The sequence below is a fragment of the Oncorhynchus gorbuscha genome, linkage group LG09 (genome assembly GCF_021184085.1).
Source record: "Oncorhynchus gorbuscha isolate QuinsamMale2020 ecotype Even-year linkage group LG09, OgorEven_v1.0, whole genome shotgun sequence".
Taxonomy (NCBI): domain Eukaryota; kingdom Metazoa; phylum Chordata; class Actinopteri; order Salmoniformes; family Salmonidae; genus Oncorhynchus; species Oncorhynchus gorbuscha.
The window spans coordinates 90,075,974-90,096,405 of NC_060181.1; the positions used below are offsets into that span (position 1 = coordinate 90,075,974).

The window sequence follows — 20,432 nt, forward strand, 5'->3', positions numbered from 1 at the left end:
GTTTAAGATAATTTTTTGTGTGAGTGCACAAAAGCTAATTTTAAAAGAAATTCCTCCATGAACTGTAGGCCCCATAGTTGACATTTTCTGGTAGTTGATTTCATGCCTGTAGGTCTAATCTTTTCATTGTCTGTTGTGGTCTATTTGAGTCCTCCTGGCCAAGTAAATAGCGTTCTTCTTTTGCAATGTCCATGTGACACAAACCCTACAAAAGGCTTTTCCACTACTCTAACACTGCTTTTTAAAAAGTGAACATGTGTGACTTTCTGTGAGAGATTGAGATTGAGGGAACAACAACTTTCTAGCAGCTATGACAAGGTCAAGATTGAAGGTGTGCGAGAGGTTGTGATAGTTTCAGTATACAGGGTCCCATAGAATCAGTGACAAGCAGCAGCTAGTGACCTCGGGCAAAGACCATGAAAGAAAAAACATGAACAGAGCCCTTATAAAAACGTTTTTTTTTTAAATGTAATACAATATAAAAGCTCAATTTACAGCAGTTATGCATTGTTACATACACGTACTATGATTATAAAGCATGTAGGGTTCAAGGGAAGACTACTTGATGAATCTGATATTACTATTTAGGGTTCATGTAACTACATGTTACACGTCTTAGTCTATCTTATTTTTATATATTGCAACTAACTGCAAAATGTCACTTAGAAAAAGAAAAAGCAACACAATATAATGTTTTTTGTTGTCGTAGATAAGCCTGCCATATCCTGCCATTTATGTGAAAATAATTGAATATATTTCAAAACATTTGTGAACATTATTGAAAAACGGAACTGTATGTAGTGGTTCATTTATTTGTGGACAAATTGGTGGCTCAAATGAAAGGAAAAGCTTGTAAACTTGCAGATGAAATCCCTGCACATACCAATGATGCTCAATCCCTCAGCAACGCTTTCCTATGTGGACGGCTGAACTGCCAAACATTCTGCAAATACACATTTTTCTTAATACTTGTTGTACAGTACAGCAACAACAAAAAAATACACCCCTAGTTTGGGTTTTAGGAAGATGTGTGTCTGCTCTCCAAAAAGAGTAGACTAAAGGGAGAGACTGATGCTAGCTCTGCCTCTGAGGTCTATGTCAAACACACTGGACTGATTTCTATAGGTTCAGAGTTCACAGTTTAAAAGATGGGTGTGTCTTCCTCTTGACAGTAGCCTGAGGTCAGCACCACGTTGTCCAGCCCAATCTCTCCCCCAACTCCATTCCCACGTTCAGCTTCAAAGATGATCTGCAGAATGACAGCAAATATGTTGATTAGATGTTTTGGAAATTGTGACTTGTGCGGTGTATTTTGTTCCCTTCGACAGTGGACATATTTGGCAAGTGTGGTGATTAAATTAACAACATTGAGCTGGTAAATCCGTTTTTCACAGAACATACACCGGCGCCATTCGAGTCCTTTATCATTCTAGGTGTTCGGAATGGAATGGCGACTCACAGATTCTGGGGCCTGGTTCTTCCAGGCTACAGTGAGCAGTTCTGTCTGCCAATCCTGACTCCGGCTGTGGCTCCGCTCCCACACAAGTTCGGTGCTGTTGTTCAACAGCACCCGCAGCGTGCCCACCTGGCTGCCCATCACGCGGTAGTTGAAGGTGAGGCAGAAGCCTCCCTGCTGGGCCCGGTCACTGAGGAGCAGCTTTAGCCTGGCCTGGTCCTTCTTCTCTCCCAGAAGACCACTCATAGCCATGTAGTACTCCATACCTGGGGGTTAGGGACCAGGGAATGGACACAGGCTGGTCACTGATAGTCATTAACATATGACTAACAGCTATTCGGGAATACATAGATTAAGCACAGCAAAGAGCAACTTCTGGAAGATAGATTCAGACAATCATTTGAACAATACAGGATTTACCTTATCGGTCATTGTATGAAACTACATGGCAAATATAGAAGGTAAATACTATTTATGCCCAATTAATAGTAGAATTTGTACCATTTTCATGGTAGGACACGCTCCAGTCAAAGCTATCGTCCTTGTCTTGCACCCACTCACACACGCCCTGATCGAAGTTGCAGTCCATGAAGAACTCTGGAAGGCACAGTCAGATGTCAACAATTCACAGGGATTATGAAGGTAAGGTTACCCACATTATGTTAACAAGTAAAGCAAGGATTACCTTCCTGCCCTGGAGCTATTTCGATCTCTTTGACATCCGTTGCAGGACCAAATACTGACTCAAAGTCCTCTGGAACTGATTTGGGAGACAGATAACTCTTTTAAGATAAGGTACATAAAATGTAAAAATAATGTCATTAACTTTTGCAAAAAGCACAAAAAAATAAAGACATGACATTCAAGCAGGATATCAACAGCCTTGATTATTGTTTATGTAAAACATTGTCTAAGCAGATCATTTAATTTACTTAATAATATAGCTCTATTTTAGTTACAAGCATTCTTCTGAAGATATGTGATTCCTGAAAATCTTCCAGATGATTATGCAGTTGAGAGATTTCCCCTCATAAAACCAAAGCCAGTAAGGGGCTTTTTAACCTGCAAGTGGAAGCCTGCCCTGCTGCCATTCATCTGTCAGAATGGTGCATTTTAACCGTAGGATATTAAAACTGAAGCATCTTAAAGCTCTCCCAACAAACTTCCCCCTTCACCGAGTTTCCCTAGACAACCAGATGTATGCAACTTTGTTAATTAAACCCTGACCAGCCAGAGGGGGCTGGTGTTTGAGGAGGTAATGACAGACTCTCTCTTTCAAGCACTCTGTTTGCTGAACAGCTGTTCTGAGGGATGATAACACACGTCTCTGCAAGCACAGGGAGATCTGCGGCGGACTAGAATTCCTCCCTGGAGCTGTTGGATGTCTCAGGGCCTGTCTCATCTTGCCTTCTGAGTCGTCCTGCCGAAAGATCAAGCTACTGTAAGACTTGTTTCCCATAAAGAGATCAACAGTAGTGGTGAGGGGTATCCTTGTTACTGTCTCAGTGAGAGGTATACCATCGCACAAGTGATCCTTTGCCCACCCTCGTATGGGTTTTGATCGTAAGATGCAGAGCCAATAATTATAGCTATTTTGGTCCAAATCTCCATTTAGGAGAAATAAGTATACCTGTGCCAACATTGTGACGACCAGATGCTCTATGAGAGAAAACCTAGTCAGATTAAGTTCTCTGGGGTGATCCATGTCTCCGTCAGGGACAAAACATTAGACTGCAGAGACACCTTTATGTGTACGTGTGTTTTATACCAAGAGCTAAGCATCTTCTTATTTCTAAACAAAATGACTGATTTGGCATGAGTCTTATTTTATTGCTTTTATTCATGCTTGCCTGATTATACTAATATCTATGCTTTCTTCATGCTTGCCTGATTATACTAATCTCTATGCTGTCTTCATGCTTGCCTGATTATACTCATCTCTATGCTGTCTTCATGCTTTTCAACCTTCAGTTTCAGCGCATGGCCAGAGAAGGAGAAGGTTAGAGAAGTTGTCGTGTTTGACCGATGGCCTCAACCGGTAGTCAGCACTTATGTTTGCACAACAGTTTTTCCTGTCTTTAGTCTCCCTTGAAAAGGTCAATGGCAAATGACAGGGGCGAAACAGAATACTGTTTCAAACACTAGAACCAGATCTGTTTTGATGACATCACAACCAAAATGCATAGAGCGTATTGAACCACATGCAGCATTAAACTGTATCTTAGTTCAACTTCCTCTTTGCTTCATCTTATTTAGAACAGGAGGTAACACAGTAAGAACTCTTCTAGTGTGTTGATGGCTCCTCCTCTAACCACATTAGCTATTTATACCTTTGCAAGGTTTGAATATGTATTTGCAGCATGTGAATCTAATATGTGAAACAGAGGCCGTTTCTCTGTTTTACTGATAAGGAATCTTTCATGTTGAGCCATATATCTACTCAGTGCATTGAACATGAAGCAATAGGCTGAATCATGACACACAGGTCCAAGGCCTTGAAACTGACTTTTTAAAAATTGTGTAATGGTACTCCTCAAGCTAATGCTGCCTGACAGGCTGCCACCATGCTACAGCTTTGATAGAAGTAAGGGACTCAATCCAGCCAATTAGTCCAGCTAACTAAACCAGCCTGATGGTCTGGGGATAGAAGCTATTGACCAGTCTGTTCGTTTTAGCCATGATGCTCCTGTACTGCCCATGTCTGAATGATGGAAACAGGGAGACCAGGCTGGTTGCTGAGGTCCCTGATGATCTTCTTGGCCTTCCTGTGACACCTGGCGTTATAGGTGTCCTGGAGGACAGGCAGTGAGCACCCAATGGTGCGTTCGGCTGAGCGTACCGCCTTCTGTAGAGCCTTGCGGTCAGCGGTGGTGGAGTGGCTGTACCAGGTTGTGATGCGGCCCGACAGTATGCTCTCGATGGTGCTCCTGTAGACTACTGTGACGGCCTTCGGGACAGGGCACATTTCTTCAGGCTCCTGTGGTTAAAGAGTCGCTGTCGTGCCTTCTTCACCACAGTGTCCGTATGGTTTGATAATTTCAGCTCCTTGGAGATCTGTACACCGAGGAACTTGACGTCTTTACGGCGGTCCCTGTTGATGAGGATGAGGACATGCCTAGCCTGGTTCTTCCTGGAGTCCTCAATCAGATCCTTTGTTTTGCCAACATTGACGGAGAGGTTGTTTACAGTGGCTTGCAAATGTATTCACCCCCCTGGGATTTTTTTTCAATTTTGTTGCCTTACAACCTGGAATTAAAATAGATTTTTGGAGGGGTTTGTGTCATTTGACTTATACAACATGCCTACCACTTTGAGATGCAAAATATTTTTTATTGTGAAACATAACTATTCACCCCACCCAAAGTCAATACTTTGTGGAGCCGCCTTTTGCAGCAATTTTACAGCTGCAAGTCTTTTGGGGTACGTCTCTATAAGCTTGGCACATCTAGCAACTGGGATTTTTGCCCATTCTTCAAGGCAAGACTGCTCCAGCTCCTTCAAGTTGGATGGGTTCTGCTGGTGTACAGCAATCTTTAAGTCAAACTACAGATTCTCAATTGGATTGAGGTCTGGGCTTTGACCTGGACATTCCAAGCCATTTAAATGTTTCCCCTTAAATCACTCAAGTGTTGCTTTAGCAGTATGCTTAGGGTCATTATCCTGCTGGAAGGTGAACCTCGGTCCCAGTCTCAAATCTCTGGAAGTCTGAAACAGGTTTCCCTCAATAATTTCTCTGTATTTAGCACCATCCATCATTCCTTCAATTCTGACCAGTTTCCCAGTCCCTGCCGATGAAAAACAGGGATGGTGTTCTCGGGGTGACGGGAGGTGTTGGATTTACGCCAGACATAGCATTTTCCTTGATGGCCAAAAAGCTCAATTTTAGCCTCATCTCACCAGAGTACCTACTTCCATATGTTTGGGGAGTCTACCACATGCCTTTTGGTGAACACCAAATGTGTTTGCTCATTTTTGTCATTACGCAATGGCCTTTTTCTGGCCACTCTTCTGTAAAGCCTAGCTCTGTGGATTGTATGGCTTAAAGTGGTCCTATGGACAGATACTCCAATTTCCGCCGTGAAGCTTTGCAGCTCCTTCAGGGTTATCTTTGGTCTCTTTGTTGCCTCTCTGATTAATGCCCTCCTTGCCTGGTCTGTGAGATTTGGTGGGCGGCCCTCTCTTGGCAGGTGTGTTGTGGTGCCATTGGCCTTCCTGTGACACCTGGCGTTATAGGTGTCCTGGAGGGCAGGCAGTGAGCACCCAATGGTGCGTTCGGCTGAGCGTACCGCCTTCTGTAGAGCCTTGCGGTCAGCGGTGGTGGAGTGGCTGTACCAGGTTGTGATGCGGCCCGACAGTATGCTCTCGATGGTGCTCCTGTAGACTACTGTGACGGCCTTCGGGACAGGGCACATTTCTTCAGGCTCCTGTGGTTAAAGAGTCGCTGTCGTGCCTTCTTCACCACAGTGTCCGTATGGTTTGATAATTTCAGCTCCTTGGAGATCTGTACACCGAGGAACTTGACGTCTTTACGGCGGTCCCTGTTGATGAGGATGAGGACATGCCTAGCCTGGTTCTTCCTGGAGTCCTCAATCAGATCCTTTGTTTTGCCAACATTGACGGAGAGGTTGTTTACAGTGGCTTGCAAATGTATTCACCCCCCTGGGATTTTTTTTCAATTTTGTTGCCTTACAACCTGGAATTAAAATAGATTTTTGGAGGGGTTTGTGTCATTTGACTTATACAACATGCCTACCACTTTGAGATGCAAAATATTTTTATTGTGAAACATAACTATTCACCCCACCCAAAGTCAATACTTTGTGGAGCCGCCTTTTGCAGCAATTTTACAGCTGCAAGTCTTTTGGGGTACGTCTCTATAAGCTTGGCACATCTAGCAACTGGGATTTTTGCCCATTCTTCAAGGCAAGACTGCTCCAGCTCCTTCAAGTTGGATGGGTTCTGCTGGTGTACAGCAATCTTTAAGTCAAACTACAGATTCTCAATTGGATTGAGGTCTGGGCTTTGACCTGGACATTCCAAGCCATTTAAATGTTTCCCCTTAAATCACTCAAGTGTTGCTTTAGCAGTATGCTTAGGGTCATTATCCTGCTGGAAGGTGAACCTCGGTCCCAGTCTCAAATCTCTGGAAGTCTGAAACAGGTTTCCCTCAATAATTTCTCTGTATTTAGCACCATCCATCATTCCTTCAATTCTGACCAGTTTCCCAGTCCCTGCCGATGAAAAACAGGGATGGTGTTCTCGGGGTGACGGGAGGTGTTGGATTTACGCCAGACATAGCATTTTCCTTGATGGCCAAAAAGCTCAATTTTAGCCTCATCTCACCAGAGTACCTACTTCCATATGTTTGGGGAGTCTACCACATGCCTTTTGGTGAACACCAAATGTGTTTGCTCATTTTTGTCATTACGCAATGGCCTTTTTCTGGCCACTCTTCTGTAAAGCCTAGCTCTGTGGATTGTATGGCTTAAAGTGGTCCTATGGACAGATACTCCAATTTCCGCCGTGAAGCTTTGCAGCTCCTTCAGGGTTATCTTTGGTCTCTTTGTTGCCTCTCTGATTAATGCCCTCCTTGCCTGGTCTGTGAGATTTGGTGGGCGGCCCTCTCTTGGCAGGTGTGTTGTGGTGCCATTGGCCTTCCTGTGACACCTGGCGTTATAGGTGTCCTGGAGGGCAGGCAGTGAGCACCCAATGGTGCGTTCGGCTGAGCGTACCGCCTTCTGTAGAGCCTTGCGGTCAGCGGTGGTGGAGTGGCTGTACCATATGTTCTAAGTTTCAGACATTCTTTTATAACCCAACCTTGATCTGTACTTCTCCACAACTTCACCCCTGACCTGTTTGGAGAGCTCCTTGGTCTTCATGGTGCCACTTGCTTGGTGGTGCCCCTTGCTTAGTGGTGTTGCAGACTCTGTGGCCTTTCAGAACAGGTGTACACTGAGATCATGTGACACTTAGATTGGACACAGGTGGACTTTATTTAACTAATTATGTGACTTCTGAAGGTAATTGTTTGCACCAGATCTTATTTAGGGGCTTCACAGCAAAACGGGTGAAAACATACTGTATACACGCACCACTTTTCTGTTTTTTATTCTTTATTTTATTCTTTGAAGCATTTCGCTTCACCAATTTAGACTATTTTGTGTATTGGAACTGTGTGAGGCCACGTAGTCGTGGGTATACAGGAGGGGCCTGAGGAAGCACCCTTGTGGGGCACCCGTGTTGAGGATCAGCATGGAGGAGGTAATGTTGCCTTCCTTCACCACCTGTGGGCGGCCCGTCAGGAAGTCCAGGACAAAGTTGTATAAGAAGGAGTTCAGTCCCAGGGCTATGAGCTTTGTAGTGAGCTTAGAGGGCACTATGCTATTGAAGGCTGAGTTGTAGTCTATGAACAGCATCCTTACATACGCATTCCTCTTGTCCAGGTGGGTGAAGTCAGTGGGCAGTGCAATGGCGATTGCGTCGTCTGTGGATCTTTGACTAGCCTCACGAAGCACTTCATGATGACGGAAGTGTTGGTCGGTAGTCATTCAGTTCAGTTACGTTCCCTTTGATAATGGACATCTTGAAGCAGGTTTGGAATAATGGCCTGAGCTAGAAAATGTCTGAACACAAAAGCTAGCTGGTATGCACATGTTCTGAGGGTGCGGCTAGGGATATCATCTGGGCCGGCAGCCTTGTGTGGTTCTTTCCTCAGCAGCTCAGAGTCGTTTTGATCGAAGTGGGTAGGGCAGCGTTGGTGACCTCAATTTGATTGTGATAGTTAGAAGCCCCTGCCACATACTTCTCGTGTCCGACCCGCTGAATTGCTCCTCCACTTTGTCCCTATACTTGTGCCTCGCCATCTTGATCGATCTGCGTAGCTATTATTTGCTCCGTTTAACCATACAATTGTCCCCGGGTCACCTTGGCTTGTTTAGAAGCAGCATCTCTCTCCTTTAGTTTCCTGACAAGGCTGACATCAATCCGTGGGTTTTTGATTTGGATCGTTTTTGAAAGACATTACATCGGAATTACATCATGCTTTTTTTAGATGAATCCAGTGACTGTGTCGGCTTATTCATTGTTGTCATCCCCAGAGGCGACCCGCAACATATTCCAGTCTACATGATCAAAACAGTCAGTTTTTTTATAGCAATTCAGGAGCACGGTTCTCAAATTCGAAAATGAATGCTGTCTCTAGGTACTCAGTTTCCAGTTTGTTCTGGGTCCAATGAAGATCCTTGAGAGCATTTTTGCTGTCGGTGGGATGCACACAGCCATGGCGATAATCCCTAAGACCTCTCTTGGAAGGTAAAAAAATGGCTGCAATAAACTACCAAGTATTTCAAGTCGGGAGAGCAGAAACTCACAAGTTCCTGTCTGTGTTCCCGGTCACACCACTTGTTGTTGGTCATAAAGCAGAGCCCCCGCCTTTGTTCTTGCCAGAGAGAACTCCCTTCCTATCCTCTTGATGAACTGTATAACCCACTGGTTGTATTCATGGGTTGCATGTTTCGTCACAGTATTGTTTTGATCATTCGTTTTGGACTGATGCCCAACTGAGCATTCAACTCAACGCATCTTCAGTGACTGCTGATGAAGATGTAGACTGCTGATGAAGATGTAGACTGCTGATGAAGATGTAGACGCTGATGAAGATGTAGACGCTGATGAAGATGTAGACTGCTGATGAAGATGTAGACTGCTGATGAAGATATAATCAAAATTGCATTACAGTGTCATGGTAATACAATGCCATTCAAAAGGAGGCAAATAAATAGCAGAAAAACATTTTGTCATTATTTTAATACCACCAGATTGACTTTATATGCAGTATAACGTTAGCTAGCTAGCTAAGATTGAGGGGAAGCCACTGGATTTTAGCTAGTTATTGTTAGCATTGCAAGCTATTTTTTGACAAACTTTGCTAGCTACTGACAACATTGCCATCTGTCATTTGACAACATGATAAGGTTTGTAAAGTTGTTTCCTACTAAATATTTGACTACTTTAGCAATGTCATCGCACTAACCCTGTGACCATCCATCTCCGAACTTTGCATAGTTATGTGTTTGGAGTTGTCCTGTATAGTGTCATTTGGGGGCATAGAAAATGTGTAACCATCCTAAATTTAACAGGGTCAAGAGAACCGTATGTACAGTATCACAAATTATTGAAACAACTGAGGGATTTTATTTCTGAATAACTACAAGCGCTGCACATTACCACAGCAGTAATGGTGTTCGAACTTCCATATTATCAGTGTTGGAATAATCCGATTTGGGATCACCCACGATGGCAATAAATAGGTGGAGGAGTGGGAAAGAGTTTAGAGGGAAATAAGGCTTACTGAAAACATCTCCTCTTGAATTAAGTTTGTTGTCCACATCTGTCTTCTCCTCATCTTCCTCTTCTTCCTCCTCCCCTACATCAGTAAAGCCCACCTGTCCCACCTCCTCTGAGCCACCCATATAGGTCTCCCCGTCATAGTCGAAGGGCTGCAAGCGGATCTGAGGGGGTACGGTCACCTTGGGCTCGGGGATGACGTTCTTGATCTGCTCTTTGTCCAGCTTCCCTGGCAGCCTCACTGGGGACTCTGGGATAGTTCCTGGAAGAAGAACCATGTCATACATCTGGAACTACAGAGGTGGAATCTGATGCAATTATACAAGAGTTTAGGTGTACATTCTGGGGTTACACCGCCATTCTAGATTATAAAACCATTCTAGATTATAAAACCATTATGGATTATGAAGACATTATGGAATATAAAGACATTATAGATTATAAAACCATTCTAGATTATAAAAACATTATGGATTATGAAGACATTATGGAATATAAAGACATTATAGATTATAAAAACATTATAGATTATAAAGACATTATAGATTATAAAGACATTATAGATTATAAAACCATTATAGATTATAAAGCCATTATAGATTATAAAGACATTATAGATTATAAAGACATTATAGATTATAAAACCATTATAGATTATAAAGACGACATAGAATATAAAGACAATAGACAAAACATATGTCAGACAGTATATCACTGTAGTTTGTTCTTAATAACTTACCTTGTTCATTGAGATACAAGCATTTGCTTATGTGTAAACATGTTTTCATAGACAGATGAGCATTGAGGGTAGGACGGCAAACAGGAACATCATACTCCATGCATGGGAAGCATGACAGCCAGACTCAGCCATATACAGTGCATTCGGAAAGTATTCAGACCCCTTGACTTTTTCCACATCAATCGACACACAATACCCCATAATGACAAAGCAAAACAGGTTTTTAGAAATGTATGCTAATGTATTTACATAAGTATTCAGACATTTTGCTATTTTTTTATTTTTTATTTTTTATTTCACCTTTATTTAAACCAGGTAGGCAAGTTGAGAACTAGTTCTCATTTACAATTGCGACCTGGCCAAGATAAAGCAAAGCAGTTCGACACATACAACGACACAGAGTTACACATGGAGTAAAACAAACATACAGTCAATAATACAGTATAAACAAGTCTATATACGATGTGAGCAAATGAGGTGAGAAGGGAGGTAAAGGCAAAAAAAGGCCATGGTGGCAAAGTAAATACAATATAGCAAGTAAAACACTGGAATGGTAGATTTGCAATGGAAGAATGTGCAAAGTAGAAATAAAAATAATGGGGTGCAAAGGAGCAAAATAAATAAATAAATAAATTAAATACAGTAGGGAAAGAGGTAGTTGTTTGGGCTAAATTATAGGTGGGCTATGTACAGGTGCAGTAATCTGTGAGCTGCTCTGACAGTTGGTGCTTAAAGCTAGTGAGGGAGATAAGTGTTTCCAGTTTCAGAGATTTTTGTAGTTCGTTCCAGTCATTGGCAGCAGAGAACTGGAAGGAGAGGCGGCCAAAGAAATAATTGGTTTTGGGGGTGACTAGAGAGATATACCTGCTGGAGCGTGTGCTACAGGTGGGAGATGCTATGGTGACCAGCGAGCTGAGATAAGGGGGGACTTTACCTAGCAGGGTCTTGTAGATTACATGGAGCCAGTGGGTTTTGCTATGAGACTCAATTGAGCTCAGGTGCATCCTGTTTCCATTGATCATCCTTGAGATGTTTCTACATCTTGATTGGAGTCCAAATGTGGTAAATTCAAATGATTGGATATGAACACAGTGGCCTCCATCATTCTAAAATGGAAGAAGTTTGGAACCACCAATACTCGTCTTAGAGCTGGCTGCCCAGCCAAACTGAGTAATCAGGGGAGAAGGGCCTTTGTCAGGGAGGTGACCAAGAACCCGATGGTCACTCTGACAGAGCTCCAGAGTTCCTCTGTAGAGATGGGAGAACCTTCCAGAAAGACAACCATCTCTGCAGCACTCTACCAATCAGGCATTTATGGTAGTTCCCAGACGGAATCCACTCCTCAGGAAAAGGCCCGCTTGGAGTTGCCAAAAGGCACCTAAAGACTCTCAGACGATGAGAAACAAGATTTTCTGGTCTGATGAAACCAAGATTTAACTATTTACACTAAATGCCAAGCGTCACGTCTGGAGGAAACCTGGCACCATCCCTATGGTGAAGTATGGTGGTGGCAGCATTATGCTGTGGGGACGTTTTTCAGCGGCACGGACTGGGAGACTTGTCAGGAATGGAGAAAAGTACAGAGAGATTGTTAATGAAAACCTGCTCCAGAGAGAACCCTAAGCACACAGCCAAGACAATGCAGGAGTGGCTTCGGGACAAGTCTTTTAATGTCTTGAGCCCGATCGAACATCTCTGGAGAGACCTGAAATTTTTATTTTATTTTACCTTTATTTTACCAGGCAAGTCAGTTAAGAACAAATTCTTATTTTCAATGACGGCCTAGGAACAGTGGGTTAACTGCCTGTTCAGGGGCAGAACGACAGATTTCTACCTTATCAGCTCGGGGATTCGACCTTGCAACCTTTCGGTTATTAGTCCAACGCTCTAACCACTAGGCTACCCTGCTGCCCCAAAACAGCTGTGCAGCGACACTCACCATCCATCCAACCTGACAGAGCTTGACAGGATCTGCAGAGAAGAATGGGAGAAACTCCCCGAATACAGGTGTGCCAAGCTTATAGCGTCATACCCAAGAAGACTCAAGGCTGTAATCACTGCCAAAGGTGCTTCAACAAAGTACTGAGTAAAGGGTCTGAATACATATGTAAATGTGATATTTGAGTTTTAATTTGTTATACATTTGCAAAAAAAAAATGTAACACCTGTTTTTGCCTTGTCATTATGAGGTATTGGGTGTAGATTGATGAGGAACTCAAACAATGTCCTATATGTTAGAATAAGGCTGTAATGTAACAAAATGTGTAAAAAGTCAAGGGCTCTGAATACTTTCCGAATGCACTGTATACTGTATCTAATTTACTGCTCTATGTACGTCACTTTAAAGTCTGAAATGGTTTCATGCTGAGTTCTACATGGCAGAACAAGCTGTGTGTGGTGGGGACAGAACCTAGCCTTGAACCATGGGAGAGGGAGGGGGTTTCACAAAGCAAGATGGTAGGCGGCGAACAGATGAAGTGGAAAACCTTGTTGCATTCCATACACATCTCACCATTTAGGAAATGATCATATGCACTGCCTTTGTCTCCCTGGTCCCACGAGCTTTGATAATAGGGGTTGACTACAAAAAATATAAAGGCATTTTCGTTTACACAAAGCCCTGAGGCATTGTTGCACCTATCATGTCACCTAGGCAACATAATCTACTACCTGGTTCAGAGAGTGCACTGTGGCTCTCCTGTTCCCTCGCAGGCAGACAGGCAGACAGGCAGACAGACAGACAGACAGACAGACAGACAGACAGACAGACAGACAGACAGACAGACAGACAGACAGACAGACAGACAGACAGACAGACAGACAGACAGACAGACAGACAGACAGACAGACAGACAGACAGACAGACAGACAGACAGACAGACAGACAGACAGACATGCCTCTCCTTTCCTCTGTTCTTCAGATGGCTGGGTTCAGATATTTACACAGGTGTGATTTGAATCAGGGCCTCTCCCTAAGTAACATCTGTAGAGTGCAAAGGTTCTCTGCAAATGGGAAACTGGCTTTGGCAGTGCTCATGTTTGCTGATGCTTTTAAGAGCACAGATGAAATATGCAATTGTAAAGGGATTTATTTGAACCTTTATTTAACGAGGCAAGTCATATAAGAACACATTCTTATTTATATTGACGGCCTACATATAAGAGCTGAATATAGTGTATGCAGTCTGGAAAATCAACACTGTCCGAATCTGGCCCCCTTGCACATCACATTTTCCAGGAAATAGATTTCATTCTCAGAATGTTTTGATGATTGATGAATAGTAAATATTTTCAGGTCTCACCAGAGCATTCAAAACCACTGCCACGGAAGCCTTGCTTGCACTTGCACTTGTAGGATCCCTGAGTGTTCAGACAGACTGCGCGGTGGCTGCACTTGTGTGTGTTGGCAGCACACTCGTCATTGTCTGAAAACAAAATTAGATGATTTGATTAGCTGATCTCCTCACAGAATTATTAATACCAAAATGTGTTGTATATATGAAATGATTGTATACCTTACCTACACAGTCATATTTGCCATTGATATACCTCAGGTCATAGCCATTCTGACACTTGCAGTAGTAGCTGCCAAACGTATTGACACACTGCCTGTTGTATGGGCACAGGTTCTTTCCTGTTACACATTCATCAATATCTAAAGGCAAAGGATGGGAAGAAAGAGGCTGAACATGAAATGAATGACTTCACTTATTTATTCTCCATTGTAGTGAAGGGTTAATATTTGGATCAATGTAAACCATTCCTTACAGACACTTAAGTTTAGCAAAACAATGGGCGTGTGTGTGTGTGAAGACAGGCTCCTCCCACTCAAATCAAGCAGTTTTGTGGGAGGAAACGCTACCCCATTTTAACCCACATCACAACCCCATTTTAACCCACATCACTACCCCATTTTAACCCACATCACTACCCCATTTTAAACTACAGGCTGCTACAGATGATTAAGTTCTTATGCGAGAAGTCTTGCGACAGAGCAGGAATGTGAAACCGCAGAATGAGATTTACAAATCAGAGTTTTACAAATCTCTAAGAAGTCCACACCTTCTATTGTGTGCAGCATTTAATGATCTATGAGGTGGAGAGATCCAGTAAGGACCGGTTTGAACTCCTCACGAAGTGATATGGTGTCAGGGTCGGTGGTCCAAGGTAGTGGTACTCACCCACACAGGTCCTCTGGTCTGGCCCGAGCTGCAGCCGCTCAGACGGGCAGAGACAACGGACCTCCCCCTGTATATCCTCACAGCCATACTGACAGTGTGCCAGGGAGCACGTCCTGGAGTCTACACACACACACACACACACACACACACACACACACACACACACACACACACACACACACACACACACACACACACACACACACACACACACACACACACACACACACACACACACACACACACACACACACACACACACACACAGGAAAGTGAACTTCTTATTGAACACTAAAGGTTCTGTGTAGAACACTTAGAACTAACAGTGATATCTCAGAGTGAATAGCAGCAGGTACAGTCAGGGTTACAGTTTCCTCTAGCAGGTACAGTCAGGGTTAGAGTTTCCCTTAGCAGGTACAGTCAGGGTTACAGTTTCCTCTAGCAGGTACATTCAGGGTTACAGTTTCCTCTAGCAGGTACAGTCAGAGTTACAGTTTCCCCTAGCAGGTACAGTCAGGGTTACAGTTTCCTCTAGCAGGTACAGTCAGAGTTACAGTTTCCCCTAGCAGGTACAGTCAGAGTTACAGTTTCCCCTAGCAGGTACAGTCAGGGTTACAGTTTCCTCTAGCAGGTACAGTCAGGGTTACAGTTTCCTCTAGCAGGTACAGTCAGGGTTACAGTTTCCTCTAGCAGGTACAGTCAGAGTTACAGGTTCCCCTAGCAGGTACAGTCAGGGTTACAGTTTCCTCTATCAGGTACAGTCAGGGTTACAGTTCCCCCTAGCAGGTACAGTCAGGGTTACAGTTTCCTCTAGCACTAACAGTCAGGGTTACAGTTTCCCCTAACAGGTACAGTCAGGGTTACAGTTTCCTCTAGCAGGTACAGTCAGGGTACAGTTTCCTCTATCAGGTACAGTCACGGTTACAGTTTCCTCAAGCACTAACAGTCAGGGGTACAGTTTCCCCTAGCAGGTACAGTCAGGGTTACAGTTCCCCCTAGCAGGTACAGTCAGGGTTATAGTTTCCTCTAGCAGGTACAGTCAGGGTTACAGTTTCCTCTAGCACTAACAGTCAGGGGTACAGTTTCCTCTAGCAGGTACAGTCAGGGTTACAGTTTCCTCTAGCAGGTACAGTCAGGGTTACAGTTTCATCTAGCAGGTACAGTCAGGGTTACAGTTTCCTCTAGCAGGTACAGTCAGGGTTACAGTTTCCTCTAGCAGGTACAGTCACGGTTACAGTTTCCTCTAACAGGTACAGTCAGGGTTACAGTTTCCTCTAGCAGGTACAGTCAGGGTTACAGTTTCCTCTAGCAGGTACAGTCAGGGTTACAGTTTCCACTCACTGGTACAGGATCCATCAGGCATCAGAGTGTATCCGTTGAGGCAGTAACAGATGTAGCTGCCGTGGGTGTTCATACAGCGATGCTCACAGGGGCGGGGCTTCAGGCCACACTCATTCAGGTCTGAACAGAGAGACAGTCAATCCTCCATTATGTACTTCAGGGACATGTATGTATGGCTATAGGTGTCATCTAGACATCAGAAAGGATGCACCGGGGTGCTTCTCTAAATCTATGATGGTTTCCCTGAATCATAATTCTTGAATATTGTCCCACGGACGTCGTACCTTACCTCGTTCCAAGGCCAACATATTGTATACAGTTTGGGTTTCTCCAGATGAACTATTCTACATTGGCAGACAATTAATTGTTTTGATATCTAAATATTGAGGTATCAAGAGATCTATCAGGGGCTTGTGGAATAGAGAGGGAAAATGACTGCAAATCTGAGCTTCAAGTTGTTCTCTATCAAGAGACCACTTTGACTCGCATTCCATTGACCGTAGTCACCCTACTGACCTTGGTTGCACATCTTTCCGGTGTATCCTGGGTAACACTTGCATTTGTTGGGGCCAGCACACTCTCCGTGCTTACAACCATGTTCACACTGAGCTGATAAAGTATTTAAAGGAGAGACATAGAGGCAGCAGTGGGAACAATAAGAAGGTTAAACTGGTTACCTGAAACAACACAGTGGCTATGCCAGTTTTACTCTCCCTGAGGTCATTTAGTCTACGTTTCTTCTCCTGCAGGAAAATACGCCGCCGCAAAGAAAAACAAACGGGGAAAACCCGTTATATTGTGGAGAACAATTTTTGAATTCTCAGACTTTAGTTTTTCATTCATTGAATACTGTATCTATTTACGTGATGTGATATTTTCAATCAGAGAAAGTTACATAGAACAAGTTAAATTGATGACCAGAGCAATACAAAGACAATTGTACAGTACATCTCAACCAAACGTAACCACATATAGTACATCTCAACCAAACGTAACCACATACAGTACATCTCAACCAAACGTAACCACATATAGTACATCTCAACCAAACTTAACCACATACAGTACATCTCAACCAAACGTAACCACATATAGTACATCTCAACCAAACTTAACCACATACAGTACATCTCAACCAAACTTAACCACATATAGTACATCTCAACCAAACTTAACCACATACAGTACATCTCAACCAAACGTAACCACATATAGTACATCTCAACCAAACGTAACCACATATAGTACATCTCAACCAAACGTAACCACATACAGTACATCTCAACCAAACGTAACCACATATAGTACATCTCAACCAAACGTAACCACATATAGTACATCTCAACCAAACTTAAACACATATAGTACATCTCAACCAAACATAACCACAAGTTGTTTTGTTGAAATACTTACCTTCACACTGTCCCTTGCTGTTCTTTCTCCAGCCATAGCAACACGCCAGTCTCCTGCCATCGCCACACACACCTGGTTGGCCACTGGTGGGGACTTGTCTGCGGTGCCTGTACAGTTAAAGGAAACACAAGGACACACCAGGACACACCAGGACACACAGGAACACACCAGGACACACCAGGACACACAAGGACACACAGGGACACACCAGGACACACAAGGACACACAGGGACACACAAGGACACACAAGGACACACAGGGACACACAGGGACACACAAGGACACACAGGGACACACAAGGACACACAGGGACACACAAGGACACACATGGACACACAGGGACACACAAGGACACACAGGGACACACAGGGACACACAAGGACACACAAGGACACACAAGGACACACAGGGACACACAAGGACACACGGGGGGACACAAGGACACACAAGGACACACAGGGACACACAAGGACACACGGGGGGACACAAGGACACACAAGGACACACAAGGACACACAGGGACACACAAGGACACACAAGGACACACAAGGACATAGGTGACACACAACTCTATCTACCCTGTTAAATCTCTGCATGAACTGGTCTCCATTCCTTGACGGACAGTTGAATGTTAGTTGATTGACTACAGCTTCTTGATTAGGAATAATACAATTGGTGAGTAAAATGTGATCATAATACGTTGTTTGATCATTATTTTACAAGTGATTGCAGAAGAAAACAAATGCCCAAATAAATGTACACAAGTTGCAATAAATATTCTGCAAATAGAGGAGATAATTATATCCCTAAACATGTCCCATGTGCTTTTTGTTGACAATCAACTTCGACACCCAAAGTGTCATTTAGTCTTCCCAAACGCAGACCTGCAGATATCCTAGCTAATTACACCAAGTTCCCCTTGGTTCCCACATATTGGGAGAAAAGAGCTCCTCCTATTGGGAGAAAAGGGAGCCTCCCTCCTATCTGGGAGAAAGGGAGGTAAATAGCATGTTACGCTCTATACTTCTACTTCATCAGTTACTCCTTAGAGTCCTTACAGTGTTACATGAATACCTCAAGCAGGAACCTATTTCCTCCAATTTCATGACCCCCCCCCCCATCTGATCACACGTAATGTTGTTCCCACTGACTGTCAACAACCCTTTGGAAATAATGTCCATATGATTGCATTGCACGCGTGTTTTAAACTGTAAATTAGATCTGCTACTTTTCCTTTCATAGCAGAAAAACTTACGCTTTTGAAAAGCAGATCTGGCTGGGGAAACATTTCTGATCTGAATCAAATCTATGTCTTATAGTTGCTACACATGATCTGATGAGCCCTCTAGCCTCTGACCTCTAACCTCTAGCGCAGTGCCAAACTCAAATGTTCCAGATGTTTGCATGGCTTCCTAGAAGCAGCCCCTGGCTCCAAGGGGTCTGGAGAAATCTGAGTCCTGTTACAAATCAATCAGAACAGCCCACAGGAGGAGATGGCCAGGGGCCGCATAGTGTGACAGCTGTCCTTAACAGTTGATTAATAGTTACCATATCAGGAGCAACATTTAGCTGACACAGCCTCCATACTTCACAGAGTCCCTGGCCAAGTCACAGACAGCCTGACAGTACTTGCATGGCAACAAAACAACCCCTTTTCCCCATGTACATATTGAAATATAACATTTTAGTAGGATGTAATAGTAGGATTTAAACAATGACATGTCTGTGATTGTCATGAGCTAAACTGAGTCTCTCTGGGTAGTGTTTGCTAAATGACTAACGCGTGTGTGTCACATGTCTTATGAGCACGGCTACTGGTGATGGGGATTCAGTATGAGCCGACTGCTTTTACTGTAAAAGTAAACACCCATAATGCATTTACAACACGTACAACACTCAGCTGTGTCTGGCCAGAGTGTTAGCTAGTAGCTGTTAGGAGAGTTAGCTAGGGATGCAACAATTGCTTTGGAATGGAATGTCCAGACTGAATCCTTTACTATCTAGAATGAATCCTACCAATAAACACTGAGTTTTACACCTGCTGCAGGCTTCAAAGTGAATGGATACAATAACAAAAGCATGAACTACAGTACATTGCTTGACCATTACTTCATACAGTATTTCTTTGAGGATAATTTCCTACAGCGGTCTTGATTGATTGCTCACTAACCTGTTGACGTCGGCACTCCCAGAGGAAGCGTAGAACAGGAAGAGAAGTACAACGATCCAGCTGAGGGGATTCATGTCTCTGACTGGGTACAGCTCACGTTGTCTCTCTCTCTCTCTCTCTCTCTCTCTCTCTCTCTCTCTCTCTCTCTCTCTCTCTCTCTCTCTCTCTCTCTCTCTCTCTCTCTCTCTCTCTCTCTCTCTCTCTCTCTCTCTCTCTCTCTCTCTCTCTCCCCTCTAGCTCTTTTTCACTCTCCTGATAGCAGTGATCTGAGGCCCATATGTCAGGTCCCCCCCTCTCTCTCTCTTCCTCCCATTCTCGCTCTCTTTCTCTCTCTTGGCTGAGCATGGGAAGAAGGGTCTGGAGGGTCTGGTGGCTGTACGTCGGGGTTACACCAAACATCTCTACATGATCATTGTTTTCCTGCAATAGTTCAACCAGCAGGGGCAGATCTGTGATCACCATTGCAGCTATACTTAAAGCATATAGGGAACCAATGAAATAAGATGCATAGCGTAATACTGCCTGCTTCACCTCCTGCACCACCCTGGTTCTACAGACGCAGACAGTGTCAATCTGCTTCTTCATGGTGATACCACATGTTTCACCCATCTTGGCTCTTGATGTCATGCCTTGCTCTGACATTGTCCTGGTTGCTAATTAGCTGGATTGCCTGTGTTAATTGCTGTGCCCAGATGTGCCCAAGCCTGTCATTAGGAGCTGCCCTTCCCTTTGATATCCTGCTTATGAGACTTATATTTCCCTCACTAAATTTAAACACCAGCTAT

At 43.7% G+C, this 20,432-nt stretch overlaps 1 protein-coding gene across 1 annotated transcript; it reads right to left on the minus strand.

The window, feature by feature from the left end:
• Positions 1 to 439: 439 nt before the first annotated feature.
• LOC124044251 (epidermal growth factor-like protein 6) lies at positions 440 to 19,805 on the minus strand. The gene is made up of 12 exons (XM_046363864.1): positions 19,648 to 19,805; positions 17,477 to 17,583; positions 16,580 to 16,672; positions 16,064 to 16,183; positions 14,723 to 14,842; positions 14,062 to 14,196; positions 13,844 to 13,966; positions 9,807 to 10,064; positions 2,142 to 2,216; positions 1,958 to 2,053; positions 1,460 to 1,722; positions 440 to 1,249 (listed from the first exon to the last, which is right to left on the minus strand). The coding sequence occupies exons 1-12, from the start codon at positions 19,719 to 19,721 to the stop codon at positions 1,142 to 1,144; spliced, it is 1,572 nt and encodes a 523-aa protein (XP_046219820.1). The 5' UTR covers positions 19,722 to 19,805; the 3' UTR covers positions 440 to 1,141.
• Positions 19,806 to 20,432: the final 627 nt, after the last annotated feature.

Coding starts and splice junctions, on each gene's coding strand:
- LOC124044251 (XM_046363864.1), bottom strand. CDS start 19,721: ATGAATCCCCTCAGCTGGATCGTTGTACTTCTCTTCCTGTTCTACGCT. Junction 1,723..1,957: donor CGTGTCCTACCATGAAAATG/GTACAAATTCTA, acceptor CCTAACCCCCAG/GTATGGAGTACTACATGGCT. Junction 1,250..1,459: donor AGAACCAGGCCCCAGAATCT/GTGAGTCGCCAT, acceptor GTCATTCTGCAG/ATCATCTTTGAAGCTGAACG.